We start from the raw sequence: 22845 nt of genomic DNA, 5'->3' as shown, positions 1-22845 counted from the left end.
GCAACTTCTGTACTGCTACCCACCCATTACCCTATTATGACAGTGTCTCGCCCATGGCCAAAGTTGAATAGATAAAAAAATCTAAAACGAGGAAATCAGGAAAATCTAATATAAATAAACACAACTCAGACTAAAAAGAAAAATAAAACAATTAAATGTGGCTTACTGAACATAAGATCTCTCTCTTCAAAGACTTTGCTAGTTAGTGACCTGATTTGTGACAATCAGATTGATTTATTTTGCCTCACAGAAACCTGGCTGCAGCAAGAGGATTATGTTACTATAAATGAGTCATCTCCTACTAATTATTTAAATTTTCACATTCCTCGGGGTGCTGGGCGAGGAGGAGGTGGAGCAACCATCTTTCAGTCCGATTTATTGACTAGTCCCAGACCAATTAATAGCTACAAATCTTTTGAATATTTAATCCTTAGTTTTCTTCATCCAAATTGCAAAGCACTAAAACCACTTCTGTTTGTTGTTTTGTTCCATCCACCAGGCCCTTACTCTCAATTTTTAGATCAGTTTTCAGACCTTTTATCTGATTTGGTGTTAAATACAGATAAGGTTATTATAGTGGGCGATTTTAACATTCATGTTGACACTGAAAGTGATAGCTTAAATATAGCCTTTAATGCTATCTTAGACTCAATTGGCTTTGCTCAAAACATTAACAAACCTACCCACCTTTGTCTTCGTTCTCTGGACCTTTTGCTGATATATGGCATTGAGTGTAAAGACATAACAATATTTTCTCATAACCCTGTCCTGTCTGACCATTTTTTAATAATCTTTGAGTTTAATTTAACTGAGTACTCCACACCTGAAAGAAAATTTCAATATAGGAGATCATTATCAGACTGTAACAACCTTTAAAGAATCTGTTGATTTCCTCATTATCACAGAAAAACACAGTGGAGGGAAATAATTTTGTTTCTTCTCCTTCACAAATTGATTCTTTTGTTCATAGTGTTACTTCATCATTGCGTGGTGCATTAGACAATGCAGCCCCCTTGAAAAAGAAGGTAATTATTCATAGGAGGCTAGCTCCCTGGTTTAATTCAGAGCTGCGTACTGTAAAGCACAATGTTAGAAAATTGGAGAGAAAATGGCACTCTACACACCTAGAGGATTCCTACTTAATCTGGAAAAATAGCCTACTGTTGTATAAAAAAACACTTCACCAAGCTAGAACAGCTTATTTCTCATCATTAATAGAAGAGAACAAGAATAATCCTAGGTTTCTCTTTAGTACAGTTGCTAAACTTACACAGTCATAGCTCTGTTGAGCCATCTATTCCCTTAGCTCTCAGCAGTCATGACTTTATGGGATTCTTCCTAAATAAAATTGATTCTATTAAAAAGAAAATCTTTGGCATACTCCCGAAGATGATTCCTTCATCCTCAGCAAGTGAGACAACATTGGGAGTAACTGTAGAACCTGATCTGTGTTTGGACTGCTTTGATCCTGTGGAGCTTCCTGAGTTATCAGAAATATTAGCTTAATCTAAACCCTCAACTTGTATGTTAGACCCAATCCCAACCAAATTATTTAAGGAAGTGTTCTCTCTGATTACCAGCCCCATTTTAGATATGATTAATTTATCCTTAGTAAATGGATATGTACCACAAGCTTTTAAGGTAGCTGTAATTAAACCTTTACTTAAGAAACCTTTGCTTGATCAAGATATATCCAATATTCCATTCTTATCTGAAATTCTTGAGAAAATAGTTGCTAATCAAATGTGTGAGCATTTACACAGCAATGACCTGTTTAAAGAGTTCAAGTCAGGTTTCAGAGCTCATCATTGCACTGAAACAGCTCTGCGGAAAGTCACTAATGATATTCTTATGGCCTCAGATAATGGACTTGTGTCTGTACTGGTTCTGTTAGATCTCAGTGCTGCATTTGATAAAGTTGACCATAATATTCTCTTAAAAAGGCTGGAATATGCTGTAGGGATCAGGGGAACAGCGCTAGGCTGGTTTAAATCTTATCTGTCTGACAGATTCCAGTTTGCTCATGTAAATGATAAATCATCTTTAAACTCCAGGGTTAATTGTGGAGTACCACAGGGTTCAGTACTTGGGCCAATTATCTTTACTATATATATGCTACCAATAGGTAGAATTATCAGGCAGCATGGAATAAATTTTCACTGTTACGCTGATGATACTCAGCTTTACTTATCCATGAATCCTGATGAGCCCAACCAGTTAGATAGACTACAAGCAGGTCTTGAAGACATAAAAACTTGGATGACTTTAAATTTTCTGCTTCTAAATTCAGACAAGACAGAAGTTGTTGTCTTTGGACTGGAGTCTTTAAAAAAGAAACTGCTTAGTCAATCACTTAACCTGGATGGCATTAAATTGACCTCCGATAATAAAGTAAAAAACCTTGGTGTTATTTTTGACCAGGACATGTAATTTAAATCCCATATTAAACAGGTTTCTAGGATTTCCTTCTTTCATCTCCAGAACATTGCCAAAATTAGAAATATCCTGTCCAGAAGTGACGCTGAAAAACTAGTCCATGCATTTGTTACTTCAAGGCTGGACTATTGTAATTCTTTACTATCAGGATGTCCACACAATGCAATGAAAAGCCTTCAGCTGATTCAGAATGCTGCAGCAAGAGTTCTGATGAAAATTAAAAAGAGAGATCATATTTCTCCTATTTTAGCTTCCCTTCATTGGCTCCCTGTTAAATCCAGAATATAATTTAAAATTCTCCTCCTCACATATAAAGCCCTTAATGATCTAGCTCCATCATACATCAGAGATCTGGTTGTTCCATATGTTCCTAACAGAGCACTTTGTTCTCAGACTGCAGGTTTACTGGTGGTTCCTAGAGTCTCTAGAAGTAGAATGGGAGGCAGATCCTTTAGTTATCAGGCTCCTCTCCTGTGGAACCAGCTCCCAGTTTTAGTCCATGAGGCAGACACCCTGTCTACTTTTAGGGCTAGGCTTAAAACTTTCCTTTTTGATAAAGCTTATAGTTAGAGTGGCTTAGTTTATCCTGAGCTATCTTCCATATTTTTTTTACATCCGCCTTCCTCCCTCCCTGTTGGATGGAGTAAGGGGGAGTCAGGTTTAGCCTAAACCGGCTCAGTTATGGTTGAGGTGCAAACACACCCTCCATTTCTGCTACCTGTATGACCCCTTCTCCTTTCCAATGGTTATAATCAGTCTGACAGAAAGAGGTATCCCAATCGTTGTGGTTTTTAGTATAACGATGACCATAAGTGGGCTCTAGATGGACAAACTGTCTACTTTTAAGGCTAGGCTTAAAACTTTCCTTTTTGATAAAGCTTATAGTTAGAGTGGCTTAGGTTATCCTGAGCTATCTGTGTAGTTATGCTGCTATAGGCTTAGGCTGCTAGAGGACATAATGACCACTTTCACCCTCTTCACTACATCCTCACACTATTCTCCAATTTTGCATTATTTGCTGTTATTTCAGCTTTTAACTTTATGTTCTCTTTCTTTTCTCTTCCTAGAAGCTACACCTGGCCTGACTCTGTGTCTACCTGTGGCACCTTTCTGGAGAGGGGCATCGTCCAAGCTTCGGCTGGCAACAACTTAATGCTCACCCTCTACCGATGATCCACATAGCCCTGTCTTTCAGTGTTTAACCCTTTCTCTCTCCTAGACATGGCAATTGACTGAGCTTTTACTTGACTAACTCTATGTGCTCTCTTTCAGACTCTAACTTTGAAAACCGGCTCAGAGTTTATCTGTTCTTTCTTTCTAGGTGAAACGACTAAAGGAGCTACATCCATTAACATTTACTTTTCCTTCCCATAGAAAGTACTCCTAGATCAGTGCTTCTTTGTTCTCTTTCTGTCTCTGCTCTGTTCTCTCAAACCCCCAGTCGGTCGTGGCAGATGGCCGCTCACACTGAGCCTTGTTCTGCTGGAAGTTTCTTCCTGTTAAAGGGAGTTTTTCCTCTCCACTGTCGCTACATGCATGCTCAGTATGAGGGATTGCTGTAAAGTCAACGCCAGTGACTGTCCACTGTCTCTACATGCTCATTCAGGAGGAGGGAATGCTGCAAGTCACTGACTTGATGCAATCTGCTGGGTTTCCTTAGACAGAAAAACTTTTTATCCAATTTGAATAAATAACTGAATGTGACTGCACTGTTCAAAAGGTAGTTATTAATTAGAATGTATGTACCTGACTGTTGTGAAGTGCCTTGAGACAACATGTGTTGTGAATTGGCGCTATATAAATAAACTGAATTGAATGAATTGAATTGAGACTCTGTGCTTCAGTTCTCTGTTAATTGTCTTTTTTTACCCCCCTTACCCCCCTAAGATAAATATTGGTCCTTGTAGTGGCCATTTGCTAAGAGGAATGAGCCTCCGTGTCTTATTTACATCATGGACCACTAATTAAAAGTTTCTAAATGTTCTGTTTAACTCAAAAAAGTAAAGAATAACTAACAAATGGTTTTGTTAATTTTAATTTACAGGAATTGTTCTGGTTGCCAATAATGGCCCCAAGTGAAATTTTGTGCAAAATGCAAGGCTGTTATATCCAAAACAATAAAATAAAATGTGCCCATCTTCATTAACTGCCTGGGAGGCAGTTGATGAAGATGGGCACATTTTCAAGATGAGCAGGGCAAACTTGTATCTCTTGGATTGTGGTCAAGTGGTACATATAATCATTTTAATGGTTCCGAGACCGCACTTTGGAAACCCCTGGCTGAGATGCATATTCACATTTGTGCTGTCACCTCACAGAAAAAGGCTCCTGGTTTTGAATCCCAGAAAAGGCCTTTCTGTGTGGAGTGTGGAAGATCTCCCAGAGATCCTGGGCCAAGATAAAATGCAGTGCAGTCATGCACAAAGCATGTCACCCTATTCTCAGCCGGAAGCAGAGGACAACTACTCAACACATCGGGGCTCACACTCATCCATTGACAACGAATACATAAAAGCAATGGAAAACTTCTTCAGGCTACAACTGACAGATGTATGTCTTATAATATATTTTTACTGATGCATGTGCGCTACCTTTTTAAGGCTTTTCATATGCCCATATGGCCCATATCAAGAACCGTCACTGCTGCTGCAGTTCAAAAACATACACATCGGGTTAACTGTTACTCAAATGTAGGTAAGAGTGTATGTGTAGATATTTATGTCCCCTGTGACTTTATATTGAACTTGCTTTGGACATGAAACCTATCTAGGATGTACCCTGCCTCTTTTTCATTGGCTGCTGGGTTGAGTTCAACCCAGTGTTACTGTGACGCTCAACATAAACAGCTGAGCTTTTCCTCCTTTTCTACAGAGAAAACCAACTTATGTATTTTAGAGTTGCAGAGTTGCAGTTTATCTACTTTATCATGTTGCTAAACAGATGAAAACCATGTTTTTAACCTCCTCTAAATTATACCAAGATATTTAGTTGTGTCGAATAAGTTGCAGAAAAATAATAAATAACATTCAGCTTCCCTTTTCTGCATACTTTACTTGATAAACAAAGTACTCACAATAACATTGATCGATTAATTAATAAAAAGAAAAAAAAAACTCCAAGGGCCTCAGACAGCTAGGGCTGCTTTGCTGAAATCTTGTTTAAAAGAAGATGGTTTTCACCCTGAAAAAAGTATGGCTTCTGCCATCAAAGACAGCAGCCAATTGGGGAAAAGTCCTGAAAGATATCCAGAGGCTGTTGGCAGAGTTAGCGTCCTGCGTCGACATATGGTACATCCCCACCATATGTCCACACATACGAGCACTTTCACACACAAATGGCTGCTATGAAGCTTTCCCCGGGCTGGACACAGCTCAGCATCTTTTTTTCAAAATAATATCAGCATGTCAGAGGTCGACTGTAAATTGTCTGGTAGTTGTTATTTACTTCACTGCACCTTTTACTTTCTAGAGCTTTTTATTAAGTTATTGCAGCGTATTTTGGTACCGTACAAATCATAAAATTGTTAAGTCCAGCTCTTTATTTCCAGAAATAATAGGTCTGTTTTTCAACTTTATCACATGGCGTTTTTCACATAACACAATTTAAACTCCCTGTGATGGACAGGCCCTCCCACCCATAGACTGCTGGAGATAGTCACCAGCTTTTCACTATGGAAGAAGCTGTATAGAAAATGACTGACAATATAAACTTCTTTTGAAAGTTATAATTTCCATAAAAACTTTTAAACATACAATTTTATTTCACAAACAATTTAAAATTGACTGTTTAGAGTTAAAAATGTTGCCATGCTGTCACTCCCTGTAGATCTAGCTGGTGTTGGGGAGAGAATTTGATCAAAGTTGACCAAATTTTCAAAAAGATTCACATTTCTCAAAACTGCTAAAATTGTCCATCATACTGCTCCTGCCTTTAAAAGTCTGTTTAATGAGATACCAGAAAAAGAGCCAGAGTGACCAGTTTTCTCAGGCTGTTTGAGTCATAGAGGAACACATCCCTTCGCCATCCTGACCTATTGCTGAGCACCACAGGCCAGATGGTTAAAAGAGGGCTGCTACCCTTTTTTCATCTCATTCACCAGAAAGACAAAATTGTCTGTTTTCCTAGATTTCCTGTCATTAAAAACACAGACAGTAATGGCGGTGTAACTTACAATAGAATGCATGTTAAGCAGCTGGATTAACCTTCTAACTTCAGCTTGTTATACCTGTGGTACCCCATTAAGAAAATAAAGGGATTTAATTCAGTGCAATAAATACACCAATAAAGCTACTACTAATTTCAGCAGGTGTTGTTTTTCTATGTTTACTGAAGTCAATGTATTTGAAAAAAATAACTACAACCGAATGGTGTAGATGGCATTATCATAAATGTCATCATATTTGTTTCAATAGTAAGAAAAACTGTTCCTTATCTGTATTAAACAGAAGAAATAATATTATAGGCTGGTCAGATTGAGCTCATCCCTTGAACAAACTTGAAAAAGTTGTGTAACCTCTATCTTGAAGCCCATCTCTATACTTTTTCATAAGTTCATAATTTAATCTAACACTTCAAATCAGTTTCAAGTATTGCAGTTAAATTGTGTACAGCACTTCGCAATTCTTCTGAAAGCTTTTGATATAACCCTCTGGGATCCCTTAATTTTGTGCTCCACCTGTGTCCTTTAGACACAAAAAATCCTTTTAGCGAAAAGTCTGTCCCCCATCCAATAGCGTCAAGAAATTGGCAGCTACACTGATTCTGGTTAAATTGTATTTTTTGTGTGGTCTTTTTCTATCCCCTGTTTGCAATATTATAGATTTAAAATGTGTTCACATAATTAGAAAGTAGTAAAACATAAAAAGGACACAGATTCCTCTGTTTAATTTAAAAGGTCCATTAATAACTTAAAAGGGAACAAATATATAAAATGAAGAATTATCCCCACAATGTCAATTAGATGCACCCTTGGTTAAATGGATGCAATTTGCAACAATGTAGTCAAAGTTACGCAAAAATAAGCTTCAAAGAGCACAAAAAAGACCAATAGACCCAGGAGGGTTAAAATGGTGAGAAAAAATTTGGAAGCATTGATTTAATGTTGTAAGGAAATAGCAGTTAATTATCGGCCCATTCAAATGGACATCATGGATCACTGGCAAGATTTCACCTGACGTTTTCACCGTCTGCTTTTGAGAATACCTCAAATGAAGGTGATGCTGACACAGCTAGCATGCTATGAACGTCTCTTGGAAAAGGAAGAAGTAGGTGACGTTTTTGCTGTCTGACAGACTGCTCAACTAACTAGAGTTTTAAGGACAAAAGAAAGCAAAATATAAGATATTGAGGTTCCTTAGTTGTAATTACTGTGTGCTGCAACTAGGTTTGTTTATCACTCAGTTCATTAATGACTCTAATTTTAGTGTTATGAGTAATCCTTTGTTGTTTCTGTTGACTGTTTGTTTTAAAATACACTCTTCAATATGGAGAGGCTCAAGAATTCAAAACAAAGAGCTGAATGAAGGATGAATGAGACAGGAAAATAGCACCAGCTAAGACATCAGGGACACAAGGTTTTTGTTTTTAGACTGAGCAATATTAGAAAAAGGTCAAATATGTGGCTACATTACTTGAACAACAACATTTGTATAGTCTACATTCAGTGTTTGGTATTATTAATTTGTCAAATACATATATGAAGGTATATATGCATGTTATTCTCTTAAGTCACTTGACATGTGAAAATCATTTTACAAAACACAGTTAAGTCCCAAATTGTTCATAGCCTGGCAGGTTTAGGTTTAAAATTATTTTCATTTGACCAAGAAGTTTGTTTCTGACAGAAAATGAGACAGATGCTTTTCAAAAGAAAATCAAACTATGTCAAAGAAGGAATCAATGAAAACATTATTTATCTAGTTTTATTTACAATTCATTAAAAAAAGCTCATTTCAAAATTATGTATACCCTTCTGAATAAACAATGGATTTTTTTAATGGCATTACAGCAATCAAACCCCACTTATTATGGCTGACCACTTTTTGCATATTGCCTTTGGTATTTTGACAATTTATCTTTGTTGATGAGCTCCAAGTCCTTGAGGTTGGAAGGCCTCCTTACCATCACCCTACTCTTTAACTTCATCCAGAGATTGTCTATTAGAAGTAAGACGGCAATCACTCCAAAATGTTAATATTATTACCAGTGAGGAAAAAATATGTTGGTCAAAGTAAAAGATTAATTTTCACCTAAATCTACCAGGGGTATGAACAACTTTGGCCTAAAATGTACTTGAAAGTCATCCGTGCTCGTTTTGAAAAGAATAAGTTTTTTAAATTATGTTTAAAAAACCTCATTTAACTTTGGAATCGTTCGAGATAATAGAAAACACAGCAAACACATCCTGAGTGTGGGTATGGTTAATGAAGCATGAAAGTGTTATATTTTAGTGTAAATACCGCAATACTGTAAAACCATGTGAGAATCTGATATCAGTTCATGCTCAGTCCTGACAGGGTTTTGTTTGTGTGCATATTGTGTGAGACAGCGCATGAAGTTCCCAAACTGACTCCTGCATGGTGTGGGCAGCAGTGTGGAGATGAGGTTGTGTGATCATATCAGGTCAGTGTGGGCAGTATCTCCAGCTGACAGCTGGAATTGAAGAAAGACGGAAAAAATGGTGAAAGCCAGCACTAGATTGAGAGTTGGGATGCCTGAGGAGGCAGCATATGATCTGCTGGGGTGGTTTCTGTATGAATGTGCAACAGCATGTGAATTTGTGTGTGTGATTTACCATATAAAGTCGGTGCAGTGGCTGCAGAAGGTGGGCTGCTTGAAGAAGCGTGCTGTGAACTGATGGTCTTTCACCTCGACAATCCTCTTGTGTTTGAGCGCTCCCTTCCTTTGAAACACGGGCACCCTGGGCGGAGGGGAGAGGGGCGAGGGCAGTGGGGAGGATGGTGATGTGGGGGAAGTCAGCGTCAGGGGGGAGAGGGAGGGGGAAGGGGACACTGGGGTGGACATGATGTCTGTGGGATGTAGCAAGAGGAGGCTGAGAGCTGTGTTGGAAAATGTAGGGGGGAGGAGGCAAGGACATGGATGACAATGGGCACAATAGATCACACAGAGACAGGAGTGATATTGATAAAAGACAGAATGTAGGGTAGGGAGCAGAGAAAGAGTGGTGTGATGAAGGGAAAGATTGTGAACGAGATGGAATGAGTACAGACAAAGCGACAGGTAGAAAGCGAAACAAAAGAAAAAGAGGGAGGCATAATGAAGAAGACAGGGAGGTTAATTCAAATAAAGAGACAAAAGTCTCCTGAGAAACACCAAGAAGCTAAACAATTAGCTCAACTCGTTGTGTGTCCCACATACTGGCTGTCCATCCTGCTGCACCCCTCATATGCTATGAATACCCACACCCCACCCACCCCTCGGTCATCTTGTCAACTACCTCCTGTTGCCATGTCAACAACACCCCACCAGCTGCTCCAGTATTGGAGCCTGCTTCCTCTTGTCGTCTTCCTGCCTGCCCTTATTAGCAATTAGTCCTATTTCTGCAGAAAAGTTTGGACCAGAATAACATGCACCCGTCTGCAGGGAATGGGGCGTGCAGGGAAAAAGTGCAAACTGCAAATATTGGATGGAGCAAGCCAGTTGCCCGCTGCTAAATGATAAATGAAATGCCTGCAGTGATTTAATGAATAAATAAGTAAGACTGTAGCAAAAATAAATGATAAAATTATGATGTCTCAGCAAAGAAACAGTTAAAAAAAATTTAAATGGGCTTGTGGAGAAAACAAATCTTATGAAAAACACTTTATAGTTGTGCACCAACCTGTACTAGAAAGATGAAAAACACTAAATACCGTAGTTTTTGGTAATTTTGAAGAAAATTCTCATCCAAGACAATTCCGTCGTCCTCTCCGTCACTCTTCGTCTGAATGTGTTCGATTGAAAATCTGGTGTGCACCAAAAGCTGGTCAACTTAAATAAGAAAAACAAACAAAAAAAAACAAAACAAAAAAAATAGGTAGACAAGCCAGAAAACTCAGCAGCTAGGAGAGAAAAAGCAGCTCAAGAAACAAAAAAGGACATCACTTCAAATGAACGCAACAGGCAATTTGACTGGTACAAGTTTTCAAAAAGCAAGCAATGAGGTTTGAAGTGGTATATATCCGTTAACCCAGAGGCAGGGTGAGTAGGAGTACGGGATAGAGAGGTGGTATTCTCTTTCCAAGATTGATTCTGTATTACGAGGAAGAGGATGAGAGATAGAGAGAGAATAAGAGAGAAAGAGAGGGTGGAAAAAATAGAGAAAGAGAGAGCGATGGAGAGAAGAGAAAGATTGAGGGGAATAGGCGGCGATTCATTTTGAAATCTGGGTTACTTCTCTCAGGAGAGGGTGAGGGAATCACAGCAAGGAGGAAGGAGGAAGCAAAAGCTGCCATTTTGCCACAATCAGTACAGTATGGAAACTCAAGTGCCAACTGGTTCCCACTTCCTTTTGTGCCAAACAGAGGGAGGAAGAGGGAGAAGATAGGAGGCATTCTTCATGGACCAGAAAGATTCAAGAACACAAGAGGTGGAGAATCCGAGAAATTTTCAGCTTGGTTTAGCAAATCTTGGATTTGTATGACAGAGCGATCACCAGGCCTGAGACATGAGCAGTGGCAGGATGTCCACTGGATCCCAATGATCTGAGATCAGAACAAGTGGTGACATGATAACAGTGCCCCAATCTACACTGAAACCAGGTCAGCTGAGCCTGATGGGAATGGTAGTTTTCTTTCTGAGTGGGGATGGTGGGCTATCGCAAATATACACACACATACAAAAAACAGTTTGTTACAAATAAGGTCATCATTCAAACCTAATTAGTCCAGCTTTTTTTTTTTTGTGTTGTTTCAAAAGCATGGCTTAAATGGGAGGAGGAGGATAGGATTTCTAGATATGATTAGTAAAAACAATGGATTTAAATATTCTGTCCTAGCCAGACTACAGACAGTTATTTGAATACATTTAATTAGAAATATTAAGAATAATTTGTAAATTACTGTACTTTTAAGTTTAGAGTTTCTAGGAACCTTTAACTATTTATTTAGAACTTTCAGTTTTCCTGGGGAATAAATACTGTACCATGTGGCACAGAGCCCCAGTCATTTTAGTTACTCTTCAAAATGAGAAAGACAACAAAACATTCCTTTCAAGTAATGTAGACTTTATCCGGAACTTCATGAGAAATTACTATAAACAGAGCTGGCTTTGACTTAGGCCATGTAGGTGGCTGCTTAGGGCACCCCCTGCTGGAGGGGTGCTGCTGACTTATTACATAACTTGCAAGCCCATGTTATCAGATAGATAGATAGATAGATAGATAGATAGATAGATAGATAGATAGATAGATAGATAGATAGATAGATAGATAGATAGATAGATAGATAGATAGATAGATAGATAGATAGATAGATAGATAGATAGATAGATAGATAGATAGATAGATAGATAGATAGATAGATAGATAGACAGACAGACAGACAGATAGATAGATAGATAGACAGATAGATAGATAGATAGATAGATAGATAGATAGATAGATAGATAGATAGATAGATAGATAGATAGATAGATAGATAGATAGATAGATAGATAGATAGATAGATAGATAGATAGATAGATAGATAGATAGATAGATAGATAGATAGATAGATAGATAGATAGATAGATAGATAGATAGATAGATAGATAGATAGATAGATAGATAGATAGATAGATAGATAGATAGATAGATAGATAGATAGATAGATAGATAGATAGATAGATAGATAGATAGATAGATAGATAGATAGATAGATAGATAGATGGGGTTAAGGAACAGAGGTACCAAATTAGGAAAATAGCTGTTCTCCTAAAGCTGTCCAAATCTACAGTCAAAGCAGTAATTTAAAATCTTAAAAGAACAACTTTCACAGTTGTGACAGATTTTGAAAAGACTAGGTGTTCTCACTAACTGACTAGTTTTTGGGTCCCAACTGAAAGACTGGGAATCACACACAACTCTTCCAGCTGAGGGATCCCAGACTACAGGATTTTTCCGACCAGCTAAAGCCAACTGAGCACATCGAACTCTTGCGAAGGCCACAGTTGCCACATAGAGCAAACATAGGGGGTGATAATAGATGATATTCTTGAATTCTTAAGAGTTATTTTTCTGTTATACTCCCCCATAAAATGAATGAGATGCAATTTAAAATGTGCTATTTTTAACCCACAGGTGAATATGATCAGAATAGTGTTGACTGTTTTTTAGTAATACTCATGTTGAGAGGTTGAACATATATTTGTTTGTTTGTAGGCTTTGGAATGACTTTCAATGTCGGCTGTAAAATTGTATTATTTATATCTTATGTCTGTTCGTTAAATTTAGTCCCATTACTTTTATGTTCAATTTGTGAATTGTTTGGTTTATATGAAAAAGGTCCCTCTGAGTATCTGTTATCTATTTGCTGTAATTTTAGTTTTTTGTTTGTTTTGATGCAGAGGGGCAAAAAACTATGTAGTGTGTCCATAGCTTTTGAAAAATAGCTCTTTCGGTCCTACCATAATAGTTAAAGCATGGAGGATAATCATATGGAAAAACAGATTGTGACTATTGTTAAGTACGGTGGAGGATCTGTGATGCAGTGGGTCTTTTTCTCTTCCAAAGGCCCCTGGGAACCTTATTGTTAAAGTGCATGGAAGGAAATTTTAAATAAACATCTCTGTCTGAAAGCTGAAAATGGGTCATTAGTTCTCTCAGGAGGATAATGATCCAAAATTCTGAAAAGTCAACAAAAAAATATGCAAGATACAAGATTCAAAGCACCCTCTCTGTGTGCTCCAACCCTGTGAAATGTTACAGGATAATATTAAATGCGGTCCTACTGACAAAAGGGGATGGTTTAAAGTATTAACATTCAGAGTACCAATAAGTACAGCAATAGTTCAAAAAATCAAATATGGGATTTATATTCAACATCACAATAAATGTACTACAAGTAAAGATCTGATTTTTAAATGATTAAAACTGACTTCACCATTTCAACTGACGTACACAGGCTAACTTGTGAATAAACATTCCAGTATTCAGAGTTTTGGTTTTGTTGGGGTCATCCATTTTGGTCAGACAGACTGACTAGGCTGCGCAGGTCAACACGCGCAGGTCAACAGATGTTGCAGCTTTGACGTAACCCGGGATTATAAAACCCACGGAAAATAAACTTTCGTTGCCATTTCTAGCGTGTCTCACAGGACGACGCAACGGAGGGGCATATCTGGAGAAACAAATGCTCGCAGGCGAACTTTTGCTCCACACGGCCATTCCCTGAAGAGCTTGAAAGCTGGAAATCTGTCTGATACAAGAAGGTCAGAAGATTCATATACCGATTGAAGACCACAGCGACACCCGGCGCAGGTGGAAACCCACAGAGGTTTTATTTCCAAGGAGAGTTTTCCCTTGTGATTCATTTGAATAAACAGTTCTTCATATTGTACTCTTCTGGACAGATGAGAAGTTTACCGTTTTTCTTTTGAGTTGATCACAGATGTGTGATCCCTCCCTCCCTCGTTTCTCTTCAGACCTGACCCATTCTCAACCGGTGGAGAGAAGAACTTGACGTCAAAGTAATTTCGTTCTTTTTTCATATTAAATTGGATAGGTACATTTAGAAGTGTGGGCAGGATGAGGCATAGTTAAGGTGATTTAGAATCACCAGTAGCTAATCCAAGGTATCAACTTGTTGCATGCAATACTGATTGAAGTGTTTTATGCTGAGCTGTGTTTGATTTGCTGTGCAAGTGTGCTCAATCGCGCAGCACGGATGCGATCAGCAAGGTGCGTGCTCATGTTTTTGTCTGGCTGATCCCAAATCAGCCGGGAGTTAGAAGTAGGACTTTTAAAGTTTTTCCATTCAAAGCAGCTGCGGTCTGGGGCTCGTGGCCTGACCACTCTTTATTCCCAGTTTTATTACTGGAGTTTCTCCACTGAAATCTCACATTAGAGTTTTATGACCCTTTGTTCGAGATTTGGGGCTACCAGCTGATCGCTGCTATCGAGACATCAGCACACCAGGAGGGCTTCTCTTTGCAAGTAGACCCAAATTGCAAATTTTGTCCATAAAACGGCTGGTTTGATCTTCATAGACACTCAATGCACATATATTTTCTTTTATTGTTATTGTTAGGTAGTCAATTTTATTCCCTTTGTGTAGAATAGTGCTTCTTAGTTAGGTGAAGGTTTTTGGGGGTATATCAGAGCTATATGGCTTCAATAAATCTTCATATACTGTGTATAATTAAGAGAAACATTTGTATTTATTTAATGCAAGGGTGATTTATCTGTCAAAATAAGGTCGAAGTTCCCCCACCTTCGATTAAACAGTGACATGGTTTTTAGTTAATAATTATCAATTATTAATGAGAGTGTACTAATTGTAATTATTAAGGGCTTTGAGCCCATAATTACAACACAAGAGGACATCTCTGACTTCTATGCGTAAGTAATGATTTTGGTTAAGAATTTTTTTTTTTATTATAATTTTTGATAAATGTTTACTAATCAATAATCATAATCCTTACAGTTTTCATTTTTAGACTTTGAAGATAAAGTCAAACTTTTTTTTTTTATCTTGCTATATAAAAGTTAAGGTAACTAACATTGGGAAGCCTTACTTGATATTTTTCTTCGAAACATTTCTGAACTGCCACAGGGAAATAGAACAGATAAATATAAAATAAAATAAGTATTAACACATAAATTTTTTCTCAAGATCCCACTGCTACAATTTGCAACTGCCATTAAAAAGGTTCATGTGTGTATATTTTTATGTTCATCTCTTGTTTAGTGTGAGGGAGTTTTCTTAGATCACTGAAGCATTTCAGGAATAGGACAGCAGAAGAGATGGAGATGAAGTCAAGGTAAGAGCTACTAAGTAAAGTGATGTGCATAATATTAATAAGTATTTGAGGAAAATTGCTAATAAGCTTAAATTGAAATTATTATTAAATTATTGTGAGTGGCCTGTGGCTATTAGCAACAGGTTTATTTATTGCATCATTTTAGGAGCCAGCATCAAACCTTTGGGTCCACAGGAATCCTTTGAGACCTCTTGATACCACTGTTCACCACAAACAAAAAATCATGCAGGGATCTGAAAAAGGCTTTAACTTTTTGGCATAAGAAAGCTTGGGGGAAAATTGGCAGAGAATGTTTTTTTAATTGTTTTTTTTTTCAAAAATAGTACATTCTATCACATAACAACAAACGTTTATGCATTTTATTGGGATTTTTGAGTAATAGACCAGACAATGTGGTGCAATTTGAAGGAAGAGATAGCATCATAAAAATCTGAAAATTGTTGTGTGCTTTGTTAACAGTACCCTCTACTCTGATACCCTTAGACACACTTCAGTGTAACCACTTGCCTTCAGAAGTAACCTCATCACTAGTCCACATGTGTGTAATTTACTCTCACAATAAATCCAGCTGGTTTGTGAAGGCCTCAAGGTTTGTCAGAGAACATTAGTGAAAAAAAACAGCTTCATGAAAACCAAAGAACACACCAGACGGACAAAGGAAAGGTTGTGAAGAAGTTTAAAGCAGGGTTAGCTTACTGTTTCCTATACTGGCAGACCAGGCAAGGAGAGCATTACTCAGTGAAGCAACCAATTGAGGACCATTGTGACTCTGGAAGAACTGCAGAGATCCACAACTCAGGTGCTGAAATCTGCAAGGACAACAGCTAGAGTTGACAGGAAGATGAATGTAGCTGAACATACAGCATTCCTGGGAGAAAACCTGTTAGAGGCTGCAGAGGCATTAGCCCTAAACACAGAGCCAGATATTCAATTTAATGGTTAATCAAACCATACCATTTTTTTTTTTTATTGTCCAGTTTAAGTCCGGACAAAATCTTCACTTTGGAATCTGTAGCAAGGACTTAAAATAGACACCTCATCGTTATGTACTATTTTGTGTTGGTTTATCACACAGCATCCCAAAGAAATACAGTGAACTTTCTAGTTGGAATGAGACGAAATGTAAAAATAAAATGCAAATAAATATTTTGAAGGCCACTGCCCATAAACACATAAGCTAAGAATTAAGATTTTAAAAATTAAACCTCTGCATCTCAGTCAAGTGCTGTTTTTCAAATATAGAGACAACCGATGCTCCCTATTTTCAGGTTTCATGGTTGGCAGAGCTTACCAGCAGCAAATCCACTATCATATCACACAGCAGAATGCCACTGGTTTAGATTAAACAGCAGGATGTCCTCTAATTACAAACCTGCTGATCTCTGGCCATTCCATGTGCTTTAGGCAACAAAACGCTGAAACCCAAGTTGCTCCTAATGGCTGATGAGCCTTAAATATGGCAGCTTTTCAATAATTACTGTGTAACTGGATGTGTTTATGAAACCTGACACAGGATCTCAGTTAAGGTTAAAAAGTTAAACAAAAAGGCACAGGCTTTTTCATGCTTTTTCTGACTCTCAACAGTAAAAACAATCCATATTTTGCACAATGTCAAACAATTTCTTCAAGCCTAAAAAGCTCAAAGCTTTCAAGCTGTTTTGTCATAAATGATATTTCAGTCCCAACAGAGTGAACAAATGTTTGCCCTCTCAATGTCAGTAATACAAACACACAAACACAAACACACACACAAGTAATTACTGTCCATGCATGGATGTGGTCCTTAGAAGATCCTGCGAGACGGGAGCAGAGAGGAAGGCAAGCAGGGGATGACAGGGTGGATTGGTGTGGGACACAGAGACTAAGAGAGGGAGCGAGGGGTTGAAGGTCTAATTAATGGAAATGTAGGTTATTAGTCTCCTGATGAGGACACAGGCAGAGAATTAATTAACAATTATAATTAGCAAGATTGTTAGAGAGCAAAATGGTGTCATCCAGAAAGATAAGGATGACTTTGCGTACAGAAATGTGTGTGTGTGTATGCATCAAAGGCTACTGTTGAGTGCCTTTGCATGAAAAAAACTGGAACAGCTGTGTGAACATGCCGTGTCTGACAATGATATGTTATTTCAGCGTTAGTCATGCAGAAACAGCAGCTGATTGGGTTTGATAGGGGGCTTTCCTGCACACAGACCGTCACCAGACAACCTGCCTTTACTGACATAATTTTTTGGCTCATAAGCCTCTCGCTCTCCATCAGCCTTATCTTGGATTAGTCATGTTCTTTCTTTTTTGTCACAAACAAATAAGCAGGATGTACAGTGAGGCACAGGGAAAGAGAGACATGGTCACAAAAAGTACAAGCTGAAGTACTGAAATAAAACAGCGTATTTAGGAACAAAGCTCAAAACGCTTCCATTTCTTTCCAGGCAAGATGAGTCAGCACTTGTAGCTCTGCAGCTTCTGTATTAGGGTGTTTTTACATGCCCAATGAAGCATGGTTTCCAGTGTTTGATCATAAAAGCAAGTGGTGGGCTGATGCGCAGCCAGCCAGTAATGCATTAAACAAAAAAAAAAACACACACTCTGCAAAAACTCACTAATTCAGCCTGAACGATTAAAAGCAGTTACAGGGGCCTTAACAAAAATAATGATAGATGAATTAATAAAACATCAACTGTCTCTGAATTACTCTTCACCATCAGCCTCCATTTTCTACTTTTTGGTTTCAGTCTACAGATGGCTTATTAGTTCTGACCATGGCTTAATGAAACAGAAAATTCTGCACTGATAGAATCTTTTTTGGGGTGGGGGTGCAATCAGCACTTTAGCAATTGCATGCATCTATTATCGTGTAACGAGCGCTCATTCGCATCGAGCTATGGCTTCCATCCAGCAGGCTGGCTTTCTCCTCCAAAGAAATTAAGGTAAATTGACTTGCCTAACTGTTGTTCTTGGAATCAGGGGAGAAGTGGTGTCTGTGGTAATCATATCTGTTTATTAAATTTGTCTGCTCAGGACCACACTGGCTCAGTTTGCCAGTTTGTTGTGTGTTTTTTTTTTTTTTTCTCTGATGGGGAGCGCTTCTATTTGTTTTGTTAATGAAGAGTGGGGTCTGCTGTGTTTTTGGAAGAGAGCAACCAACCTCAAAGCCAGTCAGATCAGACATTTGGCAGGCGATTAGGGTCTGTCAACATGGGCTACAAACTCAATGTGGAAGCAAATATGCCTGCCCTTCATATTTGTTTTACTGCTGACCTGCCTCTCAGTGCAACTGCAAATAAGGCCAAAACTAAAAGCCCGACGCAAGAATGAGAAACAAGTGTGCCATTCAAATCAGCTCTATGAAGATATGGAAGTCAAAATATTTGCAGTTAGTTGCTATGTAACCATTTTTGGTTTTCAGTTATTTCAGCATCATGTTATCTCTAATGTAGGGATGGCCTAATCTAAACCATGGTAATGATTCTGGTTTCTTATCAAAGCATTTTTAAACATTGGTCTATTGTGATTTTGTCACCTGTACCCCCAGCAAGAGGCATTGCCACATTTTTCACAGCTAATTTTGAAAAATATTACATATTTTCATGAAAAACTGCATCATGGTTTGTGCATTTAAAAAAAATATAAAATCTAGCTTTTCCACTAGTCCAAGCCTGTTTTTCCCTTTGTGGTGACAGTCACAATAATAGAGAGGCTGCACCGGCTCCTTGTCTGTCTGTATCATGACCTACCACTGTTCCCGATTTAAGGTTTCTGCCCCTAAATTTGGCCACAAGCAGCAAATCTAACAATGTTTTTGTCTCTTAGAGCCACAATAAAGTGTTATTGGAGACTTTGCCTGTTGACTGTTGGAAGTGAGGCAGTCATTCAAACACAAATCAATAAAAGACAGTTAATTTAGTTCTAAAATCTATGGTGATCTTACAATTTTTTTCCTATGCCTTTCTTCTAAGGAATCCATTACAGTTACATGGCCACACAGTCAATAGTAAATTGGGTGATGTCAGTTATTGACATCTACCAACTTTGACAACAAGCATTATCTACTTTCCATACTGAGGGGCTAGCAACAGTGCTTATTGCGGTCAGGTTTACAGACAGCTCTCACTATTAGCTTACCCAACATCGGAAGCAAAGCACCATAATTATGAGGCAGGAGTGCAACTTTTGCTGTACGTTTTGTGCAAACAGGATTATTAGAACATGTGTTATATGTTATGAGCAACTTCATCAACAAGTCATATTAAAACAAAGCATAAGCATGCTAATATTAGCGTAGCACCTTAACAAACTGCTCAGCAGGAGCTAGATGACCTAACTGAATACCATAGCTGTATGTGTTACATCAGATATAGCCAATTGGAACAAATAATAATGTTATGATTATTACAATTTAGGATGTTGAGGCTAACCTGCTAAAACTCCTGTTGGGACAAACTATCTGTCACTAAGAAGAAAATGATAAATAGGGGAGACTGCAGTTTCCAGAATGTCATGGGGGGGGTATGATTTTTCAAGCATACATGTCAGTGATTGGATTAAATTTAATGAAGTGTTGTCCTGGAACACAACACTGGCAGATGTATATTCTTAAACAACTTAGACTAGTATCAGGGACAAAAAAAAAAAAAAGATCAGGGCACTCTTTGTCTCGGATTTTCAGAGGGTGCTTTTTCAAGAAAAATACATATTTGGCCCGAGGTCCAGTGCATAAATGTGCAGGATTCAATCATTGTGTTTAGAAACTTAAAACTTGCATTTTTTTAAATCAAGAACTATTAAAATAAATATCAGTTGCCCAAACAAACAGCTGCCTTTTTACGAATGTATAGGTTTAGTTAAAACTTTAAATAATTAAACAAAATGTGTCTAAGTCACTTACTTTAATATAATCAATGGCCGAATTCAGACATACAATGAAATAGATTAGGTGACAATATGTTCAAATTCAAGATTGTAGCAAATATTTTATATGAGAAAGAAAACTGCCTTTGAATTAGTAAGATGAATATCTCGCTGTTATTTAAAAAAAAATATTACAACAATTGATGAGACATTTATGTGGAATTTTAAGAAATGTTTGAATGTACCAAAAATGCTTCCAATCAGTGCAATAAAGTAGTAAAATGAGAATATAAATGGATTTAGATTCCTCTGTTAAGATCTATTTTTTGCTAAAAGTCGATCAGACAGCTGCAGTTGATCCAGAACGCTGCTGCCCGCATCCTCACTAGAACTAAGAAAGTGGAGCACATCACCCTGGTTCTAAAGTCCCTACACTGGCTCTCTGTAGCTCAGATAATAGACTTTAAAATACTTCTGTCAGTCTATAAATCACTGAATGGCTTAGCATCAAAATACATTACAGACTTGTTGTCAGTGTATCAACCAGCCAGACCTCTCAGGTCTTCTGGCTCAAATCTACTCTGCATACACAGAACCAGAACCAAACATGGAGAAGCAGTTTTTAGTTCTTATGCTCCACTAATCTGGAATAAACTCCCAGAAAACTGTAAAAGCGCCGAAACCCTAAGTTGCTTTAAATCAAGATTAAAAACATTTGTTTAGAGTGGCTTTTGATTGTGTTATCTAAACATTATTAGTTAAGTTTTCTGTCCAATTTCCCTTTCGTTTTCTTATTCATCATTCTATTCTCTTTATTGTTTTTAATTACCTTATTGTAATGTTTTTCCTTATGTACAGTGCCTTGAGTGCCTTGTTGCTGAAAAGCACTATATAAATAAACTTGACTTGACTTGACTTGCTTAACCATCACTTCTTCATGCTAAATACCTCGGAAGTAGGTATAGGCTCACTGTACAGGGTTTAGATGTCAACAAACTACATCGAGAGAGATTCAAAAAACACTAATGGCACAAAACCTATAAACGGAAACCCCAGCGTGGCAACAAAAGCACTTGGAATGTGATAAAATACAGATAGACTTTGTTCCGTTCAAAGTTTCGACACAATAATGTCTTTATCTCTATTGTCTCGCTGTACCTTCCTCTAAGTAACGGTTCTTGCTTTGTATATTCTGGCTCATAAAGATATCCTCTTATTTCCTCAGAAAATCCGACTCTTCATTACTGTAGTAATTGCTTGTTTTTATTGTCTCGTAGTTGTTGTAGAAAAACACTACTGCAATCACAGTCTCAGCTGATCAGGCGGAAGGGCACTTGCAGCCAAAGCACATGTCATTTCATGTGATAATGTGGATGTTGTTTGATTAAGAAAACAGCAACAAGCTAAACAATGGCATCATGCAAAGGGACGAAGATTATTGCATTGTCCTGGTATAATAATTTTCAGTAGGAAGACTAGGGGTTAGCCTCACTGCATTAGTAAGATTTTTTTCCTCTTTTTAAAAGCTCACTTTGCTATAACTTCTATCATGAACAAATGGCCAAAAATGTAATAAAGGTATTGACCAAGTAATACACTAACATTTAGCCAGTGGTTTAATGGGTTATGGGTTTATCAAAAAAAATCCTTTGAAAATGTAGATACGGTGTAACACATGCAGGTCACATGACCACTCCTGAATCTTACCACATTACACTGAGTCACCTAACTACCATATGCACTTCACACTAACTAAAAATTATTTATCCATAGAAGAATTTATAAATTTACATATCTAAACAGATAAACTATATTCAAAATAAAAATTTCAATTAATAATTGGCTGTTGATATAATAATTAAGGCGAGAGATTGCTGCTTGGTACTTCACAAATGAATATGAATATTATGAGGACTATGCCATCCACTATACCTGTTCTTGATGAGCAAAATTCATAAAAATGGCCAAAAAATAATTTTATTTCCCAGAAATGCAGGTGTCTTTATGTATTACAACATAATACATAGAATTAGAATTTTTTGAATGCCATTCTAGTTACATAATAACCAGCCAATAACATAATAACATTATTACATTGCTGTTGAAATATTAATTTATGATTAGCTCAGAAACTTTAATAAATTGTCAGCAAGTTAATACATTATTGGCGAACATTTAAAATGGACAGAATTATTGGCGGGTATCACATACTCTGCCATTAATAAATTATTGGTTGCTAACTAACCTTCTAATGATGATAACTAAACAGAGCCACACCTGAAAGAATCCAAATGATCTATTTAATGTAAAAACCTAAGAAACTAAAACAAGAAAATCAGTCTTAGTTGAAGTGATGTCTTTTTTGAATGAGCTTGAAAATATCCAAATGCTGGCATCCAGGTGGGTGCAGACAGGCAGGTGGTGGTACCAAAAACACAAAACTTTAATAATTAATCTGAGGTACAGGAGGTCCAAAGGCAAAATCAAAGCAGTGCCAGGCAACATAGAGTGAGTAACACAGAGGACGACTGGTGAAAAGAAACAGGTGAGCTGATTGAGAATATTCAGCAGAAAACCAGAACAAGTGGAACTGAGAATAAGGAG

At 37.6% G+C, this 22845-nt stretch overlaps 1 protein-coding gene across 1 annotated transcript in view; it reads right to left on the bottom strand.

Moving 5' to 3' along the window:
* The window catches only part of prkcg (protein kinase C, gamma), a 39669-nt gene extending 27951 nt beyond the window's left edge, over positions 1-11718 (bottom strand). Inside the window, exons 1-2 of the mRNA XM_047361802.1 lie at positions 10308-11718; positions 9230-9494 (exon numbers count right to left, since the gene is read on the bottom strand). Coding sequence (XP_047217758.1) covers positions 9230-9494; positions 10308-10341 — 299 coding nt within the window. The 5' untranslated portion in view covers positions 10342-11718. The remainder of the gene's footprint in view (positions 1-9229; positions 9495-10307) is intronic.
* Positions 11719-22845: the final 11127 nt, after the last annotated feature.

The sequence above is a fragment of the Girardinichthys multiradiatus genome, chromosome 3 (genome assembly GCF_021462225.1).
Source record: "Girardinichthys multiradiatus isolate DD_20200921_A chromosome 3, DD_fGirMul_XY1, whole genome shotgun sequence".
NCBI classification, from domain to species: Eukaryota; Metazoa; Chordata; class Actinopteri; order Cyprinodontiformes; family Goodeidae; genus Girardinichthys; species Girardinichthys multiradiatus.
Note: the sequence above shows the minus strand (reverse complement) of the source record. Positions and strands in the feature narration are given on the sequence as shown.